General features: G+C 42.0%; 2 protein-coding genes and 1 long non-coding RNA gene across 3 annotated transcripts in view; 2 read left to right on the top strand and 1 right to left on the bottom strand.

The window, feature by feature from the left end:
* Positions 1-19,099, top strand: part of APC (APC regulator of WNT signaling pathway) — a 317,483-nt gene that overhangs the window by 113,556 nt on the left and 184,828 nt on the right. The window lies entirely within an intron of this gene.
* LOC126035862 (uncharacterized) lies at positions 103-5,498 on the bottom strand. The gene is made up of 3 exons (XR_007505059.1): positions 5,411-5,498; positions 4,601-4,812; positions 103-3,553 (listed from the first exon to the last, which is right to left on the bottom strand). It is a non-coding gene; the product is annotated as an uncharacterized LOC126035862 (long non-coding RNA).
* On the top strand, positions 6,753-16,371 carry SRP19 (signal recognition particle 19). The gene is made up of 5 exons (XM_049794873.1): positions 6,753-6,901; positions 8,560-8,635; positions 9,686-9,757; positions 10,944-11,055; positions 12,142-16,371. The coding sequence occupies exons 1-5, from the start codon at positions 6,753-6,755 to the stop codon at positions 12,273-12,275; spliced, it is 543 nt and encodes a 180-aa protein (XP_049650830.1). The 3' UTR covers positions 12,276-16,371.

The following is a 19,099-nucleotide window of genomic DNA, read 5'->3' as shown; positions in this document are numbered from 1 at the left end:
GTTAAGACACTTCCGCAATGATTCAGCATATCAGAACAAATGCTCTAAAAAACCATGCAATTTTGTTTTGGTGGTAGTCACGCTTCAGGTAAATAACAAGTGGAAAAAAGCAGCTCAGAGACGTGTGGTTCACCAGTAAAGCTCTGTTTTCTTCCATGCTTCATTTTAGAACAAACTGCACAAAACAAAAAATCTAGGTCCAGCAGAGTGTAATTCCATAATCTCTCTGTTACTGACAAGAGGTTTGCAAGAAGGTTTATTTCATTATGACTCATAAGCACAGCAAAGACTGGGTTAATTCCAAAGTCTGTCTTTTCCATAATGAATGCATTCTTTAGTCCCTGATTAGAGACTATTAAGAAACCTAGGTTGATTAATTCCCAACACACACACAAACCTGTATTTATATATACATGCATATTTTGCACTCTTACATTCACTTCAGGCTTTGACTGAGTTAGAAGCATTTAAACTATAAAAAAAAAAAAAAGGCATTGTTGCTGAGTTACTAAGATCCTTTGTTTTCTAGTATTTGTAGTAGCACTGTGTTTCATAGTCGAGAAGATGAATTCTAATTTTAGGACTGATTAGCTGGTACCTTATTTTTGAAGTGTTCTAGAGAAATAAGCACTTACGTCTCAATTTATATGCAGAAAAGGAAATTGCCTTGCTGGTAATATACACAATTCTATTCAGAATTTAAAAAGAGCATTGTTACTATCACCTGCAGTTTAAAGTCAGTAGGGATTGTGAAAACAAGGGAGATTTTGAGTGATTACATTGACTACAAATGAAGGTATGGCTAATTCTGTCCCTTCTTCTACTAATTGTTTGTACAAAAAGAATATTGTTGGGGCGGGGCGGGGGGGTGGAGGCAGTTTGAATACACCATTACAGAATTCAGATTTGCTTGTGTATCTTACTTAGATTATTGGTAAGGTCTGTGATGGCACACATTTAGAGTGCAAGTAGCTATGAAAGAGCAGGCAGGTAGATGTAAAAACTAAGCCATAATATGAATGGTGAGAAAACTCACATTTAAAAAAAATCGTTTTTTATTATTATTATTCCATTGTGTAATGAAAGGGAGTTGACATCTTTTTTTCTTCCTACAATTGAGCAGTTGAACAACCACAATGGATTGATACTTTTAAGTGTTTTAAGTCATTTGGAGTTCTTACAAATAGAAGTCCCCTAGCTTAAGTGAAAGCTATGGATTCAGTGCAAATACTGTATTACTCTGTCACACACAGATGATTGATGGCTCCTTTTGATCTTAGAAACTGACTGTACACAGCTGTGACTTTACACAGCTGTCAGCTGTTCTACAAGGCTAAAACAGAAGGCCAAGGAATGACTGGGTGTAAAATCTGAGGTCTGTACTTCAGAGACATAGTCTTTGCAAATATGAAGGAATGAGAGAGAGGTAGAAATCCCTGTTTTTCTATTTCCACTTTGCTGGTTCTCCTGTTGCCAGCTAAATAGGGATTTGGATAAGAGTCTTGGCAATGTGGTGAACGACAGTCTCCCCGTATCTTAGTGAAGTACTGTATATATTGGCTGCTGTGCTTTCTAAATTAATTCATGTAAGTCAAGGCTTGGGTCTAGGTGGCATAATCCAAAAGATTTTTAGCTCTGAACAGCCTACAAGTCAGGATGACAGTTTCAAGGCCACTTTGTGATTCTCAGCTGCTCTTGTGATGCAGCACTTACACAGATTGAAACAAGTAAGCCCAATGTGGCTTTAGAACATCCCACATGCCTTAAAAAGGCACAAACATCAAGATTGTTTATAGGCCTCTACCATTGAGATGAACAAAAGTGATGTTTCTGATTAATAAAGCTGTGTAGCTGTTGTCTTTGTAGGATAGGCATGAGGTAGTGCGGCTCCAGAAAACACTTACGTAGAAGATATGATTTTGGATTGTTAAGACTGAAAGAACTGGGGTAGTCTGGATTTAAAATAACCACTTCTTTAGGGAAAATGGTATATACAGTCTTTTCAAAGTGGCACATACCAGGAGTGGTACAGTTAATTCTGCATGTTGAAGTTCCATGATAAGTAAATACCAGTTTTATGAAAATAAATGAAGGGCAGCATTATTTTCTCTCTTCTCTATGCTGTTTAGCTCCCTATGCTCTGTTGGACAGACTTAGTTCACACCTGTCTATTACTTCCACCTTAAGAGTCATATTTCATGAAGTATGTTTCCATTTCAAACAGTTTCTTTTTTTTTAGTCCAGCCCCTGTATTTTACTTAAAAAGGTATTTTTTGAATCCTTGCTTACAAAGATTGTGGAGAAGATCCTTCTCAGCTTGACCCCTTCCCTTCAATGTCTACTGAACCAACCACAATTTCACTCTATGTCCCCTTTCTTTGTTCTGCATTTTATCTGCAGTCCACTATGGAGCTCTTTCACCAATCTAGCTGAAAATACACCTCCTCCCAAATGACCTCACTAGTCCAATTATTATATAGGCATTTCTAGCATGTTTAGACTATGCAGTGTAACATCAAGTTAAAGAAAACTAAACATGTAAGCTAGGTCTGAATAAATTGGCACCTGTACACGACACTTCCCAGTAAAACACAGAGAAACTGTGTCTCCTCAAACCATCTACATTTTCTTGGGCTCCCACTTCTAGTTAGGACACCTGCATTTATCCCAGGTGAAATGTACCAGCCTGTACCACAACTGCTTTGAATTTCTGTTTCACAGTTGTACAGGGCTCTTGTTGCTGGGTTGTTTTGTTTGGGGTTTTTTTGCTATTTTTCTTCCCCAGACACCCCAAACAGTAAAAAAATAGAGTCTGACTAAGAATGCCTGACTTGCTGCTGACAGTTTATGCGCTGAGGGAATTCTCTGCTTGAGATGCTTGTAGCGCAGTGGTTATTCCCTGCGACTTCCCCTTCCACTGCAGTTACAGCAAATGAATAACCTCACGAAGTTACATGCAGCTTTCAGACACCAGTATGCCTGCTACTAACCAAAGGCATTATTTGCAGTCTTGAAATTTTGCTGTAGATGTACACAAGTCTTACCCTCACCAGCAATTATACTTTCTCTTCATACTGCTTTAAAATGTTTAAAAAGTGTCAGCTTTTGATTCCTTCATCATTCAATTTTTGAGGTCAGGGACAGCAGATACTTGGGAAGCACATGCACCTACAACGTGCCTGAGCTAGTGTGCTTTGTGACCTACTTCTGTCTCTGAATTCCTCAGGCTAGAAATAATGCAGAATTCCAGTCTGAAATGTATTTCTTATGGCACTAGAACAAATGCAGTGACTGGATACCATGTACTCAATGAAGTCATTCTACAGTGATGATGAGGATTAAATTGACATATCTGTAGCCAGTGCTTCATTTTAGGCATGCTAGTTTCAAGATACTGTGAATTCTAGCACCAATAAAGGAGACTGGTATGTAATAATAGCATCTGCAGAAAAGAAGACATGCTTCCCCTGTTGTGGTCAGTCATGTATGCCATATGATCCAATCTGTAACTCCACAAACTCCATTTCCAACAATTTTTGAATTATTTTTCCATCTGAAAAAGATGCAGAAAATAATTTTTATCATTGCCACAAATACTGATACAGGCTATGTAGCTTTTGTTCTGTTACAGTAAGTTTAAATATTGTTTTAAAAGAGAAGCCATTAATCTAATATGTTGGTATTAAGAAGTTTTATGAATTCAAAGGAAAAAAAACCCATGCAATTGTCAAATACAACAGCATTAAACAAATAAGATCTTTCTCAGTGTCCTCACTAAGTGGACTGAGAGCAATATTGATATGCAACAATGGTACTGTTCCACTCACAAACTGTAGCTGTATTTAATGCCTTCTTTAACCTGATGTTGGAGCAGTGTTTCTCAAGGTGATGTTCAGTGGTAGCCCGTTATGGACCAGAAATTGCTTTACAAAGTAACTGAGAAACTAAAATCCTTGCAGAAATCTAAGGGAGGGGGAAAGAAGTAAAATTTAATTAAGTTTTAGCCTGTTTTTTATTTAATTGTATGTGAAGCTGTGGTAATACCAAATAAATATTTCTTAGCATTTTTTTCCTAAAAGCATTAGATTGTTCTTCAGTTTAAACTCTGCTACAGCACTGTCCTTCAGAGGGAGATTTGTGTTGGTACCCTTTTTGTGGGTTCAAACCTATGTGTCCGAGAAGGAAAGGGCTATGCATATTATTTGAAAAAACCAAACGGCAATAAGCTTGATTTGTAACGTGGTTTAGCAATGACCATGTTTCATGCAATGGTCAGATCATAAATACGCCCTGCACACTGCATGCCTGCAGAGAGACACAATCAACATGTAATGAAATCCAGCCTGTCCACAGTTCACGTTTGTATGTATGGTCACAGAGGATTAAATGGTGTTAATATTCTTGAAGCCTTTTTTAGCTTTAAGACCTTCTTCTCCCCAGTCACAAGGACAGGGACCACAGCCTGGTGTTTGAGGAGCACAACCCCACCACTGTGGGATGTGGTTGCCATGCAGGGGCCATGCAGGTGAAACACTTGTAGGCCAAGGCTACAAATGCTGCTGACCTGCCCACCTCCCTCCTTCCCGCCCCTACAGCCTACCTCTGTCTGGCTGAATGCAGGTGACAACAGTTGACAAGTTTCTGCCACTGTGGCTGATGTGCAGTTGTAAGCACTGACAACATGGACAGTAGGACGACAGCACCCAAGGTAATGGCAGCTCTAACACTTTTTTAGGTGGTGCAGATCTCAATGGAAAGTCGTTTAATAGACACATGAATGTGTGTATGCAATGGAGATTTAAAAGAAAAACTCTGTGCAAAGAAGGAACAACACAGGAGATCCATTACCAAGCTGGTGTTAACAAGATGAGAACATTTTGTTGTTAAGAAAAAAAATATGTCTAAGTAATTGTTTTTAATAGATTCTCTCTTAGAGGGGTACACTTAACTCTGTATCAGCCAGCTTGATGGTAATTGGGAGATAATCCTCCAAAACTCTGTCTTTAGCACTGGACAACTATTGCATCAAAAGCTTCCTTCATAACTTGACACACCTTGTTCACATAATTTTTTATTTTTTTTTAGCTGAGGAGCTTGCAGAGTCATGTTTGTGAGGCACTGCCAAATTGCAGACTTGCTACCAGACAGCTGTAGTTACATTTTCAAAAGCTGCTACTGCTGAGGCCCCACATTTGTACTCTTCGTATTTTCTGCAGTACTTTTCTACAGTGTATTCACTTCTGACACAATGAAAGCAAAGACAGAAGACAACAAAACTGACCATCATTCAAAAGACTGAATAGACAAATAACTTATTAATCAGTGCCAAATGCCACCCTGATTCTTTCTGAAGCTTCTCCGTAACTCTTAACTCTTCCACGTTTTCATGAACTGTACTTGCAGTTCTTACCTGGGTATATCACTGTGCTGCACTGGGTCTCAGCACGCTCCTCTTCTGTATTTCATCATGGGGAGCTACATGCTTTGGTGGAGCAGAAAAAAAACATAAGAACGTGGATAAATATTGAATAAATACCTTCAGTTCTTTGGTCTGCTACACAGCTGCTGCATGCAGTTTAACTGGTGAGTGCAACAGTGAACAAAATGTGCCATGTGAAATTCACAGAGTGACCAGATGGCTGAGGTTGTCAGGGACCTCTGGCTGTCATCTGGTCCAACCTCCCTGCAACACTCCCCCTAATGCAGCCGAGGACACCGTTAGACCGCTTTGCAGCAAGAGCATGTTGCTGGCTCACGTTCAACTTGGTGTCCACCAGGACCCTCAGTTCTTTTCTGCCAGGCTGCTTTCCAGCTGGGCGGCCCCCAGCACGTACTGGTGCCTGGGGTTGTTCCTCCCCAGGTGCAGGACTTTGCGCTTCCCCTTGTGGAACTGCGTGAGGTTCCTGTTGGCCCATTTCTCCAACCTGTCCAGGTCCCTCTGGATGGCAGTGGGACCCACCGGTGTATCGGCCCCTCCTCCCAGTTTGGTGTTATCTGCAGACTGGCTGAGGGTGCACTCTGCCCCACCATCCAGCTCACTAATGAAGCTGAGAAGCAGGACTGGACCCAGTACTGACCCCTGGGGTACGCCCCTCGTCACCGACCTCCCACCAGACTTTGTGCCCCGATCACCACGCTCTGGGCTCATCTTCGATTAGCGCTCGTAGCCCGTTCCGGGCGCGTATCACCGCTCCGCCGCCACCATTATTCACAGGCGTGCCAGGCAGAGGTGGCTGCGGCCGCCAGGCCTCCCGCCCCCTTCCCCCGGCGGAGCACTGCACAGGGCCCCGAGCGGGAACGGCGCTCCCCGGGGCGCAGTGCGGCCCCCCGGCCGTCTGCCGGTGGTGGGGTCTGCCGGTGGTGGGGCTCGCCAGCCCCCCCCCCCCGCCGGCTTGAGCCGGGTGCTGGCTGGCTCTGCGCGCTGCAGCCTGGACGCGGTCTCTGCGGGTTTGCAGGGGCGGGCTGGCGGCGCGGCTCACGCACCCCGACGTGCCGCCGCAGCGACTCCGCTCTCGCACGACGCTTCCGGCGACGGAGACGCGGCCGCCCTCGCAGCCCGAGGCGCCGCGGGGCGCCTTCCCCAGCCCGGCCCGGCCCGGCCCGGCCGGACCCCTTCTCCTCAGCCTGCCCCGCACCCACGCGCCGCGAGGGCGCATGCGCGGCAGCGCGCGGGGCCTACCAGCAGCGCTGCGGGGCCTCGTTCGAGGGTGACGCGCTTTAGAGGCAGCAGCACCGGCCAATGGGATTCCAGGATGGGGAGGGGCGGGGGCGGGGGCGGGATTTCCTCGCGAAGGGAAAGACCGGCGAGGCCGGTGCGGGTCGGCGGCGGTGGCAGCAGTGGTGTTGGTGTTGGTGTTATGGCCGGTGCTACCACCGCCGCGTCTCCGGCCGACAAGGAGAGGTAACGTGGTCTGTGCCCTCCCAGGCAGCGGCGTGCCCAGCTGCTGCCCTCCCGCCGGGGGCTGCCGGCGCCCTTCCTCGGCGTGGGACACGGTCGGCGGCGCCTGAGGGCTGCAGCCGGCCGTGAGGGGCTAGGGCTGGGGCTGGGGCTGGGTCTGGGTCTGGGTCTGGCTGAGGGGGGATGGCGAGTGGCTGGCGCCGGGCTGGCGGGCCGGGTGGCCAAGGTGCACGTCGGCTCGGGACGGCGGGAGGTGGGTCCGGCTTGCAGCTGTAACAGCGTTTGCAAGTACGTGCGGTAGTCTGTTGCAATAACACGTCACGTAAGATGGCTGCACGCTGAATCGGATACGGGCTGGCACGCTGTCTTTCGGTCGGACAGCCCGCGTCGCGGTGAAGCAGGGCCGGTTCCCGGAGGCGGCGGTCGGGTTTGCAGCCCCGCGTGCAGGGCAGCGGGCAAGTGTCCCCGCCGCCGGCGTTCCCGGCGGCCAGGTCGACGTTGTCCTCGGGGAGGGGGCGTATTGCAGTGCGGGCTGAGGTTTGGCGGTGTCCCCTCGGGGGGCGCCCGGAGCTGTGCTGCGCTGCCGCTCCGTCCGCGTGTGGCGTCGCTCAGAACGGCTGAGGCGAGCAGGGGCAGGGGCAGGGGGCGGGCGGCGGAGCGTGTCGGTGGCTGGGAGCGTCGGTACCGGGACCGAAAATCTCCTGCGCAGAACTCTGCCGCTTTTCGCAGAAGTCGTAGTGGGCGCGGGAGGAGGGCTGCAGCTAAGAGGGGAAAATACCAGTGGAAAGATATCTGGGAGAAAAAGAGTAGCAAGAGTCGGGACGACCGAGCCTAGCTTTACAGGCAGCAAGAAGTGTTTTCGGGGGGGGGCAGTAAGGATCAGTGGTCCTCGTCAGTCTCCAGCTAACTGAACATTAGCCTGCTCTGAATTACTTGATCGCTTTCCACTTCCCTGTTTTCTTACGCTGTCATGGCTCCTCATTAAACATCGGTGCTCTTCAGCCTCTCCTTGTAAGCCTCAGCTAGTTGCTTTTTTTTCATTCTCTAATAAGAAGAACAGTTGAGGTTTTGCCCCTCTTGCCCCCTGTATGTGCTTGACAGGTTTAAATCTACTGAAAAATCGTTTCCGTTTCTAAGCATAGTTTTACAGAGGCTTTATAACTTACCCAAATCTGGGTTGTTCTGTGTGTCGGGGGGGGGGGAGGCAAATCCATAGCAAAAATAACCCGCTGCTTGCTTCTGTTAAGAACTTGTGTACTTGGTGTACTACAGCCTTTTCAGGAAAACTTTTTTTAATTCTTTTCAGGGAAACATATGCTTCTTTCTGGGTTTCAGGGGTTTAAGAAATGGGTCAAAACATTCTCTTTCAGCCTTCTTATCAAGATAGATAGCACCATCCTTTGTACACACTGTGCCCCAAAAAGTGGTGTCGCAGAAGAAATATTTCTGACAAATGGTCGTGCAGTGTCCTGGTTAACTTAAAATGGGGTTTTGCAACAGCCTGCTAATTGGTCTAGGGAAAAGTAATGGTTGTTCTAAGCTGCTGTGGGAACTTTTGTGTTACAGCTGTGAGATTTATTTTTTGTTTTACTAGGAAAATACTGCATAAGCAATTAAGGAGTTTATATTACTTACTGAAACTCACTGTTTTCTCTTTTTAGATTCATCTGTATTTATCCAGCATATTTGAATAACAAGAAGACAATAGCAGAAGGAAGAAGGATACCTATAGACAAAGTAATTTTGTGGGTGGCAGGGAAATATGATGTTTTGTTTTGCTACGCAGTAGTGTGTAGAGAGTTGGAAAATAAATCTCAAGCTGTTGATCTTTCCTATCCCCCATGGCAAGTAGCTCGATAACTGGAAATTATAGTGTATTTGAAGATAACCTAGAGTCAGCATGCTAATTTGGTAGAAGAGCGCTGGGTTTAAGTGTCTACTTTCATGTGAGCAGCACCTTTGGCAAGCAGGTGAAGTAATGAGAAATTTAATGCACTCATCCTCCTACATAAGTAGTTTGCCAAATTAGAAAGTGATGCAGAAAAGAATAGCTAGCTAATGATTGTTCTTTGGTGACTGACTATATATGCCTGTACTCTATGCCCTGTCCCCTTTGCCTCTCTCAAAGATGGAACTTAACAATTGCATTTGGCACATAGCCTTGGTAGTTGTTCTTGCTTTTAATCTGTCCAGAAATAGCTTTTGATCATCTCACTCCTTTGTAACATTTTCAGTGAACAGTGCTGGGAATATAAAAAGGGCTTTTCTCACTGCTTAGTAGTTGTTTGTTTGGGTTTTTTTCTGATAATGGTTAAAGTCTTTCTTGACCATGCAAGTTTGCCAGTCAAAGATCTCTCTATGGGAGGAATCTGTTGCCCTGTGCCTGGAAAGTTTCCATTCTTTTCTCCTTCAGTCCTTGCTATATGTTTGCTGTTGCTGATTTATGGCTTATGGGGTTTTTTTGTAAATATAATGAATGTTATTTCATTTCAGTTACTTTTCCTAAGCAATGTTTCTACTTGCTCCCCTGTCCTAATTAATTCTCTCATCTGTTTCCTGCTTTAATGATGTCTTACCTCTTCTTTTTTCTTTTTTTTTTTTTATGTTTTCTAGACCATAGGAGCACTCACAGGTGACTTCTGCAGTAGATTTGTCATTATTTCAAGTGCCCTCTCTTTCCTCACTGCTTTTTCTAGTTACAGAGTACAGGGTGGGAAACAGCTAACTGTTGCTTTATAGGTAGTTCATAATTGAAAAGTAATTAACTGTAATACATTGTTTTAACAGGCCGTTGAAAATCCTACATCTACAGAAATCCAAGATGTATGTGCAGCCGTTGGATTCAATGTGCTTTTAGAGGTAATTTAAAAAAAACAAAACAAAAAAAAAAAAAACCAAAAACCACAAACTTGTTATGTGTGTCTGTTCTTCTTTCACTATGACTTTTCCTATGGACAGGATAAATTATAATTGAGAAGTTTTTTGTTACTAGCCAAGATATTTGCTTGCTTTGAGTAGAAGCTGACCATAATGATGAAGTAAGTGTTGGAAAACCCAGATCTCTGAGACAGTGCTACTTTTAAGCTTATAAAAAGATTACTGTTAGTTAACTGTCTTTCTGAGAAGACTATCCTAGATGCTTAGAAGTGTGTCAGAATAAAAGCTAATTTTTCAAGCTGCAACTCTGCAAATTAAACTTTTAAAAAGGCATATTTTTAATGAAGGGTGGTTACCTTTTGGAATGAGCATCCTATAGGAATAGGATTCTGATGCTTGAAATCTTCAGAGTCCTTTGGAGTTAAGTTTTAGGCAGAGAATGTAATTTTTTTAATTTTTTTTTTTTTTTTTAGTGTAATACCTGCTTGCTCTTTAAATAGTTTAAGTTGGTTATTTTTTTCTTAGGGAATGAGTCTGGGTTTCTAGAGAAGTAACTTTTAGCAGTTTGTTTTCTGAGGTAATTATTAATTTAAAATACTGTTAAATTTTCTAAGAATAATTTAGATCCTTATCTAAGAGTGTGACTGGTATCCAAAACTGAGCACAAAATCACTTTGTTTTTTTAGAAGAGCTCAAATATATTCCTGTTAGTGCACACCAGCCTGTGAAATAGCCCATACCAGTAAGAAACCTGTAACATTTTAATCATAAAGAAGGCTGTGAGTATCCAAAAGCAGGGGTCCTCAGACTGTGACCTATGACTTACTGTCTCTAGGTGTCCAGGAGGGTTTGTGGCTGTGGAGATGAAACAAAAACTTGTGTCACTGCAGTCCAGACTGGTGGGGAAGTAGAACAGTCCCTGTAGCAGGTTGCTCACTAAGTTGTTCAGTACCAGTAGCTGGTTGCAGCAATGCTTCTGAAAAAGTTGTGCTATAGCTTTGGATACTACTGCAGTGGCTAAACGGTGGATGACACTGTTGGAGAGCTATGGTTATGGTTTACATCTGTTCAGAATTCCAGGCTGCTATGACTTAGATCAATTGCCTGCCAAATTTTGCAGAAAATATTCCAGTACTGATTACAGTAAGTTTCTCCTTTTGTATAACAGAAAAATAAGATGTATCCTAGAGAGTGGAACAGAGATGTTCAGTACAGAGGTAGAGTACGAATCCAGCTCAAACAAGATGATGGCAACCCATGTTTACCTCAGTTTCCAACACGTGAGTAGAGCACCTGGGTTAGGCACTTTATCAGTTAACAAAACAGAAAGACTTTGTTTATTTTATGTTACCATGTTGTTTAATTAGTTGTACTATTACAAATTTTACAAGTTTACATTAAATCTCTTTGCCTTTGTAAGTCAACCAAATCAATCTCTTTGCCTGTAGAAGTGAACCAAATCAAGTTGGCCTGTGAGCATTGAGTGGAGTTTGTAGAATGTTGTTGTCTTTGATTCTGCTGTTTCTTCAGCGGTTGCATTGGAGGGGATTGGGAGGAGCGTTGTGTGATTGCCATGTAGAGCAAAGCAGCTATTGAGTTCTGGCTTACTGTTTTGTTGACAGTTAAAACAGAGGATTTGGTATTAAAATGGCTCAATTCCACCTTTATCTGAGGGTTACATGCATCAGCTAGGTGTCAGTATGGATGCCAAATCGATAAAACACAATACTGAGTTCAGCTGAGCTTTCTGCTGGCCATTGTCATAAGTTAACAAAGGTGCAGCTCCCTTTAATTAACAGGAGTAGTTCATCTTGAATGACAAGTAATACAGTCTTCTGCATTTTTCCTGAAAATGAACCAGTGTGTAAAAGGGAAGCAAATATATATCTGAAGTATATATCGTAAGAGCAAGAAGAATACTGAATCTAGCATAAGAGTGCTGTTGGTCAGAAAGAGACAATCTAAACCCGTATTCCTGCTGGAGGACAGCAGTGCCTCTCTAAAAATGCTTGCAGCTTTTGCCTGGTCATTCTGTCCGAGGTATTTTAGGCCGTTAAGAGGTGAAGGGAAAGAGTAACAGGAAGGGTGTAGATGCTTTGGAGATTGTCCAGTTATGTGCCTGTTGCAGTCTGCTATCACATTTATTGGTCCTGTGCTTTTTTTAAATTTGAGGGTGGGGGGCGGGGAGGGAAGGTTGAGAAGAGTTTTTCACAAACTTATAGCTGTACGAAGGAAGGAAGCAGGACTCCTAGGCTTTATACCTAGTTTAACAGAAATCTAAAGTGGGGCTAAAGTTTCTGACTTTGAAAATGATGCAAACGTTCTTAACATAGAAGGTGTGCATTGATCTCTGCCTGTATTTTTAGGTAAATCGGTGATGCTGTATGCTGCGGAAACCATTCCCAAACTGAAAACAAGAACCCAAAAAATAGGAAGTAACGATCAAAGTCTTCAGCAAGGAGAGGGAGGCAAGAAAGGTAAAGGGAAGAAAAAGAAATGACCTCATGTCTGGAATAATTGTTACGTCACATAGTTGTACTTAAGGAAAACATGGATGGACACTCACTTGCTGCAACTTTGAAGTGAAATACATGAGGAAAAAATGAATAGGTGAAGCCGAATAGAACTGCCTGCTTTTCTTGAACTGGAATGCATGAAGCTGCCTCACATATGTGTAACAATAAATCTGTCTTCACACACAATCTGCAAGCCTGAAGCTAGCATCCACTTTTAAAAGTGGAAAACCATAAGGAAATGGGGTGGGTGGGAGAAGAAATATGCAGCCTTTGATAAATAATTAAATATTCTTATGCAGACTAGATATCTGAAAACTGGTTGCCTTAGTAAACCATTTATCTATGCTAGTGAGGTGATAGTCTTAATTCTGGAGGGTCTTTGCCACTAAAAGAAAATGTAGATCGATGAAGTTGATGGCTCTGTAAACTTCCCTTGCTAATAATCTTTCACAATTGTCAAGTGTACTAATAAAGGTGACATGTTAATTTTTAAAAAAAATGTAATTTTATAGAATACTTTTTCCAAAAGTGTTAGTTTTTCCTCCACAGCCTGTTGTAAAGAAGTTGGTGAAATACATTGTAAGGATAATATTGTAAAGTTTTAAGATAATTTGAAAAAAAATCTCCCTTTTATCTCTTGTATAATATGGGATACTACATTATCCTATTTTAGGTGGTTGTTTGAGAGCTTAGGAAATGTGGATGTGTTTTCTACCAGTCAAATTCTACTTCTGATATCTGAGGCTTGCAATATCGGGTAACCTAAAATATTATTTTTTTTATGTAGTACACAGACAGGGACAGAAGGTTATTTGGAGCAGATGAGTTGGTCAGAACAGCTGTCCAGTAGCAAGGCTTCTTCAAAGTAATTAAGAAATGTACTGTGCAAATTAAGTGAGGGGTAGTTTACTATAAGGAGACTGAAAAAGAAGCAGCAGTACCTGTTTTGGTTTAAAAACAAAAATCCTGCATGAGTTTTCTAATCCTTACTATATGAAAACAAAGTCAGTTGAATGCTTTCACAGGTGACTGCTGGAAACAAGTTATTGAATTATTTTTGATAAATTTTTTATGTGGCAGTATTCTTTTTCAGGATTTGTCTTGTTCGTCTATCAGGTATACTATTCTATGGCATCAATTTTTTCCCACTTTAAATATAAACAGCATTCAAAATGTATCTAGACATTTAATGACTTTTCTAAAGAAATGAAACTTGGTAAAGCTCTTGACAATGTCTCTGCTGAAGTTACTTGTGATTGTAATTTGAGTTTTCTTATGTTCTTACATTTCTTGTTCCACTCAACTGCATCTTTTTCAAATAGATGGTGAGTTACCAGTGCCCCTTAAAGGTGATGCTGATAGGTACCGATAGTGCAACTGCATAGAGGCCTTGACTTGTGAATAATTCAAAGTCAATTGTATTTCCTGTCTGTAGTAGTTGGTAAGCGTGGTTCTTGTGTTGCATTATTTAATGAAGGAGGAGGAAGTGTTCTCATTCTCATGACGAAGTTCCTCAAGCCAAGCCCTGTACCAGTGTGAGAGCAGCAGTATGTAGGCACTCTAAAATAGAATGGCTTAGGAGAAGAAATTCTGTGTTCTAAGGCTGTAATTGACAGTGGTCACACACAGATGTCTTCAGTTTTTTTCTGCGGATGTAACAGTTTACATGAGCTACATTTGGAGTGTCTGGCCTTGAAAACATGCTGAAATTTTGAGAAGTTGAAGAAGTGGTATTTCTGTGAGTTGATGAAATGATATGGGGTAGGAACAGCAGGAACAGGTGTATCTGAAAAGTTTTTTTGTTACAGAAGACAACTGGACATGGTTGGAGGTTGTTAGTTAAGTCCACTCTGTTATAGAGTTAGGGAGGTGCTACAGGTTAGTTGCAACATGGGGAAAAATACAAACTGAGGCATGTGAGCAAGAGTGGAAGATAGACTTGTAATATAAAAGACCACAACTGCCCATGGATGGTGGGGCTGAAGTTATTCCTGGCTTTTCCTGACTGCTGAGGAACTTTTGTGGACCTTTATTTATGAGAGCTCTGTGAAAATTATTTGGTACAAGATAACTTTGTGGTGTTAAATGGAGAGGAATGACTCCGGCCAAGTCATGATCCTGTTATGCCTAAGTATTTTAAGTCAGAGCTTTAGACTACAGACAGCTGAAAAATGTGGAGGTCAAGTCTGAGGGGGTATGTGTTTACAGTGGCCAGAAATTAAATACCTTAAGAACTTGTCTATGCTATGGTATGTATGTTGAGAAAGAACCTTGGTGGCATTGCTTACCAAAATTTCTCAATCAAAGACCCAAAATAGTAAGGCTATTAAAGTGTAAGGATCTTACAAAAGAGACTGAGAAGGACTTCTGAAGAGAGTAATACTGAGCTCAAATATATAAAACTGTCATTCAATCAAATGAAAAAAGAAAGCTCTACAGGTGTTTTGGGTAAAGCTGGCTTTTTTTTAAGCAAATTGTGCACTGCTAGGAAATCGGATGATTGCTACCATTAGGGAGATGAAGTCTGATTCCTCCAACCCCTGCCCGCTTATCCCCCATCTCTAAATGTGTTCATTGTTTTGTTTGTTTTGATTTCTGTCTGGCTTTATAGTAAGTACACTGTGTGAGCAATATTTGCTCTTAAATGAGGCATCACAAACACAACTCCCCTCTTTCTGCCTGGGTTAAGCTTATAAACCAGACTTTGATTTCTGTATTTCCTGTTTTTTATTAACCTGGGCTCCTTAGAGGGTTAAAACCAAGCAGGTCAAGATAGTAAGTCAGGTTCTTCTGCAGGTCTTTTCCCCCTTCTTCAGCACCCTTCCCCTCCCGCCTTCACTCCCTCAGTTCCTGGGAACAGGGAAGATGGTCAGAGGCAGTTGTGGGACCGGGAGCGGAGACAAGACTGCTGTCACAATACAGAAATCCTGCAACTGTTGGTCTCAATGCTATCAAGAAAAAATCTTTTTAAGATAAAAACTGGGTGATAATGGATGTCTTTTTATTTCAACTCTCTTAAGCAGTAACTAAAGACACTGATGGTCTGTGGTTTCCTGTAGGTGGCAGTATTAACAAAGGCATGCATTGCTGAGTGGGCATTTACTCTGCGTCTAAGATGGGAAGAATATGTATATTGAGCTTGTGTCCTGTCAGAAGATACTAGTCTAGCTATTTAAAAGTATATCCTTGTACTGTTTTTTGGGTACCTAGACAAAGATTAATCATTCAAAATTCACATGTGAGCTCAGAATCCTTATAACAGTTTCTGTGTTGGCAACAGATCGGAACATTGATGTTGGGCATTAAGCAGATCTGAAGACAGGCAATCAACAAAGGAATTACTAAAAATGAAAATTCAGCACTGTTGAGATAGGTGTTTTATTCTTATAGATGTATGGAAGAAGGCACATAGCCACTGTAGTGGAAGCACAACCATCATTATTCAGTTCTTAATGCAAAGAAAGTGAGTTCCAGAAGGTCGTTTTGGAATGTGTTTTAACTTGGGAAGTGACAATAATGTATGCTTGTATGTCGTTCCCCACCTTCAGCCATGAAGTAAATTTCTCAAAGACCAGCTCTGTGGAAACTCTTGCAAAACTTGCCTGTGTGTATACCCTGTTCCTTGTGTGCACCTAATGGTTACAGCCTTTTAGCCAGAACTCCCTTTTGGGGCAGCATCTACATCTGGGATGTTTGTATGTGCTGTACTGAGAGCGTGAAAGATGGTGTGGCTCCTTTGTTTCCTTCTCTGTAGCTGCAGATGTAGTTGTGTTGGAATGGAATGGACGAGACTATTTCAGTTGGAAGGGACCTACAACGATCATCTAGTCCAATTGCCTGACCCCTTCAGGGCTAACTGAAAGTTAAATTATTAAGGGCATTGATCAAATGCCTTCAACACTGACAGGCTTGGGGCATCGACCACCGCTCTAGGAAGCCTCTTCCAGTGTTTGACCACCTCTCAGTAAGGAAATGATTCCTAATGCCTGAACCTCCCCTGGCACAGCTTTGAGCCATTCCTAGGTGTTCTGTCACTGCATACCAGTTATTTAGCTTCCTGTTACAGATTGGCCTTTATGGGGTTATTTTAGCTCTTAGGACAAGATAACCTCACTTTTCAGAGAGGGTTTTTTTCCCCTAAAGAAAAAAGATTTAATACAGATACTCTCTTCATCTATTGCTTTATAATTTTTGAGCCTGTCAAGTCATTTGGTTGACACGATAAAAAAAGCAAAGGTCTCAAAGATAGTAAATTCCTGTAAGTCATGAAGCTAAGTGATCAGATTAGGAGATAAGACTATGTTAATGCATCATTCAGTGAAGAAACTTTCTATGCCCCAGATGGGACAAGGAGAGGCAAGGAGAATGAGGGTTCATTCTTTCTGGTTGGCAGTTTGCTCAGATGAAACTGCATTTAATATGTTGGGTGTTCAGTCAGCACATGTGAAGCTGCAGATGAAGTGCAGATTATATCTAGTAAAATCGCTACCAGGCCCTGAAAAGATGGGAGAATTGAGCATACTGTAGTGGCTGGTGTAAGGGAGATGGGAGGAGGCTGACAGTCACTGGGAGTATGGGACCTGGGAGAGAGCAGGGAACGCTCCAGGCAGGAATTGAGTAGGCTACACTGTAGTGCTATTTCTTGTGAAACAGTATGTATGTCTCTTTTATTCTCTATCAAAGGTTTGCTGGTTTTTGGGGGGTGTGGGATTTTTGTTTTGTGGTTGTGTGGGGGTTTTTTCCAGAGAACAGAACTTTGACGAAGTTAGACTATGTCTAACTGAAGGCTTTAGGAATTCTCCTCCTGCAAAGATGCAGTAATAGAAAATGGTAGGTATATGAAGTGTTGTTTTGTGCAATCCCATAGCCTCAGCAAAGGCGTCAACTACATGGCCTTCCAGAAGATGCTAAATTCAAAGCCATTAATCTTCAGTTATTTTTTACTTTACTAGTTCATGAGCTCATGTGGTCATCTGAGGATTTTTTGCTCCGAATATCTTAATCTTTTATATACCTGGAGGAAGTCTGTTTTTCAGAAAGTTACGTCAGCTTGGTTGTACAACTGAGGACTCCCTTAGTGGTCCTAGGTTGTTACTCAAGTACCATTTCATTCCGTCACACTGGATGTAGAAGTTCTCTGGAAAGACAAGACTGATGTTCACTATAGTTGCATGGCTGCCACACATGGAGTTTACAGGAAATACTGACAGTGTCTTATGACCTACAAGAACTTGCACTTTCTTTTAAAAACTCTGTTCTTCCTTCTTTGCATAAGGAAGTTATTGTTGCTCAAGTCTGAAATGGGGGTGGGAGGTGACTAAGGAATTAGTCATGTTATTTTTGTGCTGATTCTCAGGCTATTTCAACAGACTTGACAAGACCAGAATGCAGAATCAAGACACATACTTGAATTTGTCAAATTAAAAAAAAAGTTGTAAGGGTTTGACCTGACAAGCATCTGTCACATCTTCCACTACTTAGAAGAATTTCCATTTTGTTAACTATCTTGCCTTGGTTTGAAGAATTCAGTTTCATTTTAGTATTACTAGTGGTGATGTTATCATTGTGGGGCTTTTTAAATGTTTTTTTCTGAACTTTTTTTTTCTTTTTGCTAAGTTTAGAAATGTGTACGATAAAGCAGAACAGATGTCCTACTTAACAGTGGTAGCAGAAAGAACTCCTAAGTGTAACCCCCCACCCCACGCCTGCCAATAACTATGCATCATTATTTTTTTAGGTCATTTACAGAATACTAGAAAATCCATGGGCAAGGAAAAAACTTTGAAGTCCCTGTAGCGTACCATTTGTCCCCTCTACATTTCTAAAGAACACTAGACCTTGATGATTCCTTAGGTAAGCAAGGCCATGAAGTCTGGAAAGCTGTGCTGCACAGGCAGCTGCTTGTGGTGCTCACTGTTGAGAACAGATTTGTACTGCAAACTCTTCTTTTAAGGCCTGATGCTCTAAACCAGCTCCGTTGCACTCCAAGATCCAGTCATGAGGCAGAAGTACTTCCTTCAGGCTTTTAGAGAGGTTTTTGCTAGTTCCACAGTAATGAAGTTTGGGTAAAAAAAGTTAATATCCTATAAGGACCTTCTGCCTTTTTAAAGTAATCAAGTTTTCAGTGTTGAGGTATAAGGTTCTTAAGAACTACTGAAGCATCATATCAGTCCTGTAAGAATCTCTTTATTTGTGTCCATTTTTATTTAGCACATTACAACTTCAGCACAGACATGGAGTAGATGTGTGTACCAACATTTGCACATACAGGTTGTGAAGAAGACTTTGAGAAGAGCACTGATCTGTGGGGCCAGCCCAGTGGAGTTACTTGCAGGAAAGGGTAACTTGCTGCAGAAATTCAGTCATTTCTACTTGCATCAAGGCAAACAGGAAGATCAAGTTCTTTTAACAACAAATGGTAGTTCTACTTCAAGTAGAAATCTGACAAAGGAACAATGAATTTAGCTGCTGGTCAAGAATCAAGTTGTAAAGACAGGAAGTTGACTAAAAGCCTAACTGTTCAGTTCTAAGAGAGATGTAAGCAAGCAAATGTTTTCACATTTAACCTAAAACTGTTTTATCCCCATTGTAACAGTGGAAGAACTGTTGAGTAGTATGAGAAATGAAAAATAAGTTCTGTCTACTACAACCCTTGTCAGGCTTGGAAAGTCTAAGATTTATCAGCAGCTTTTAGAGAAGTAAGTTATGTAGTACTTTTGTACCTAAATCAAATAGACTATTAACTATCTTTATTTCTTACTTATTTCAAGAGGTGAAACTAAATTACACTGGCCACGCGACTGCTATG

The sequence above is a fragment of the Accipiter gentilis genome, chromosome Z (assembly GCF_929443795.1).
Source record: "Accipiter gentilis chromosome Z, bAccGen1.1, whole genome shotgun sequence".
Classification (NCBI taxonomy): Eukaryota; Metazoa; Chordata; class Aves; order Accipitriformes; family Accipitridae; genus Astur; species Astur gentilis.
The sequence above is the reverse complement of the archived record's forward strand: the minus strand, read 5'-3'. Positions and strand labels throughout refer to the sequence as shown.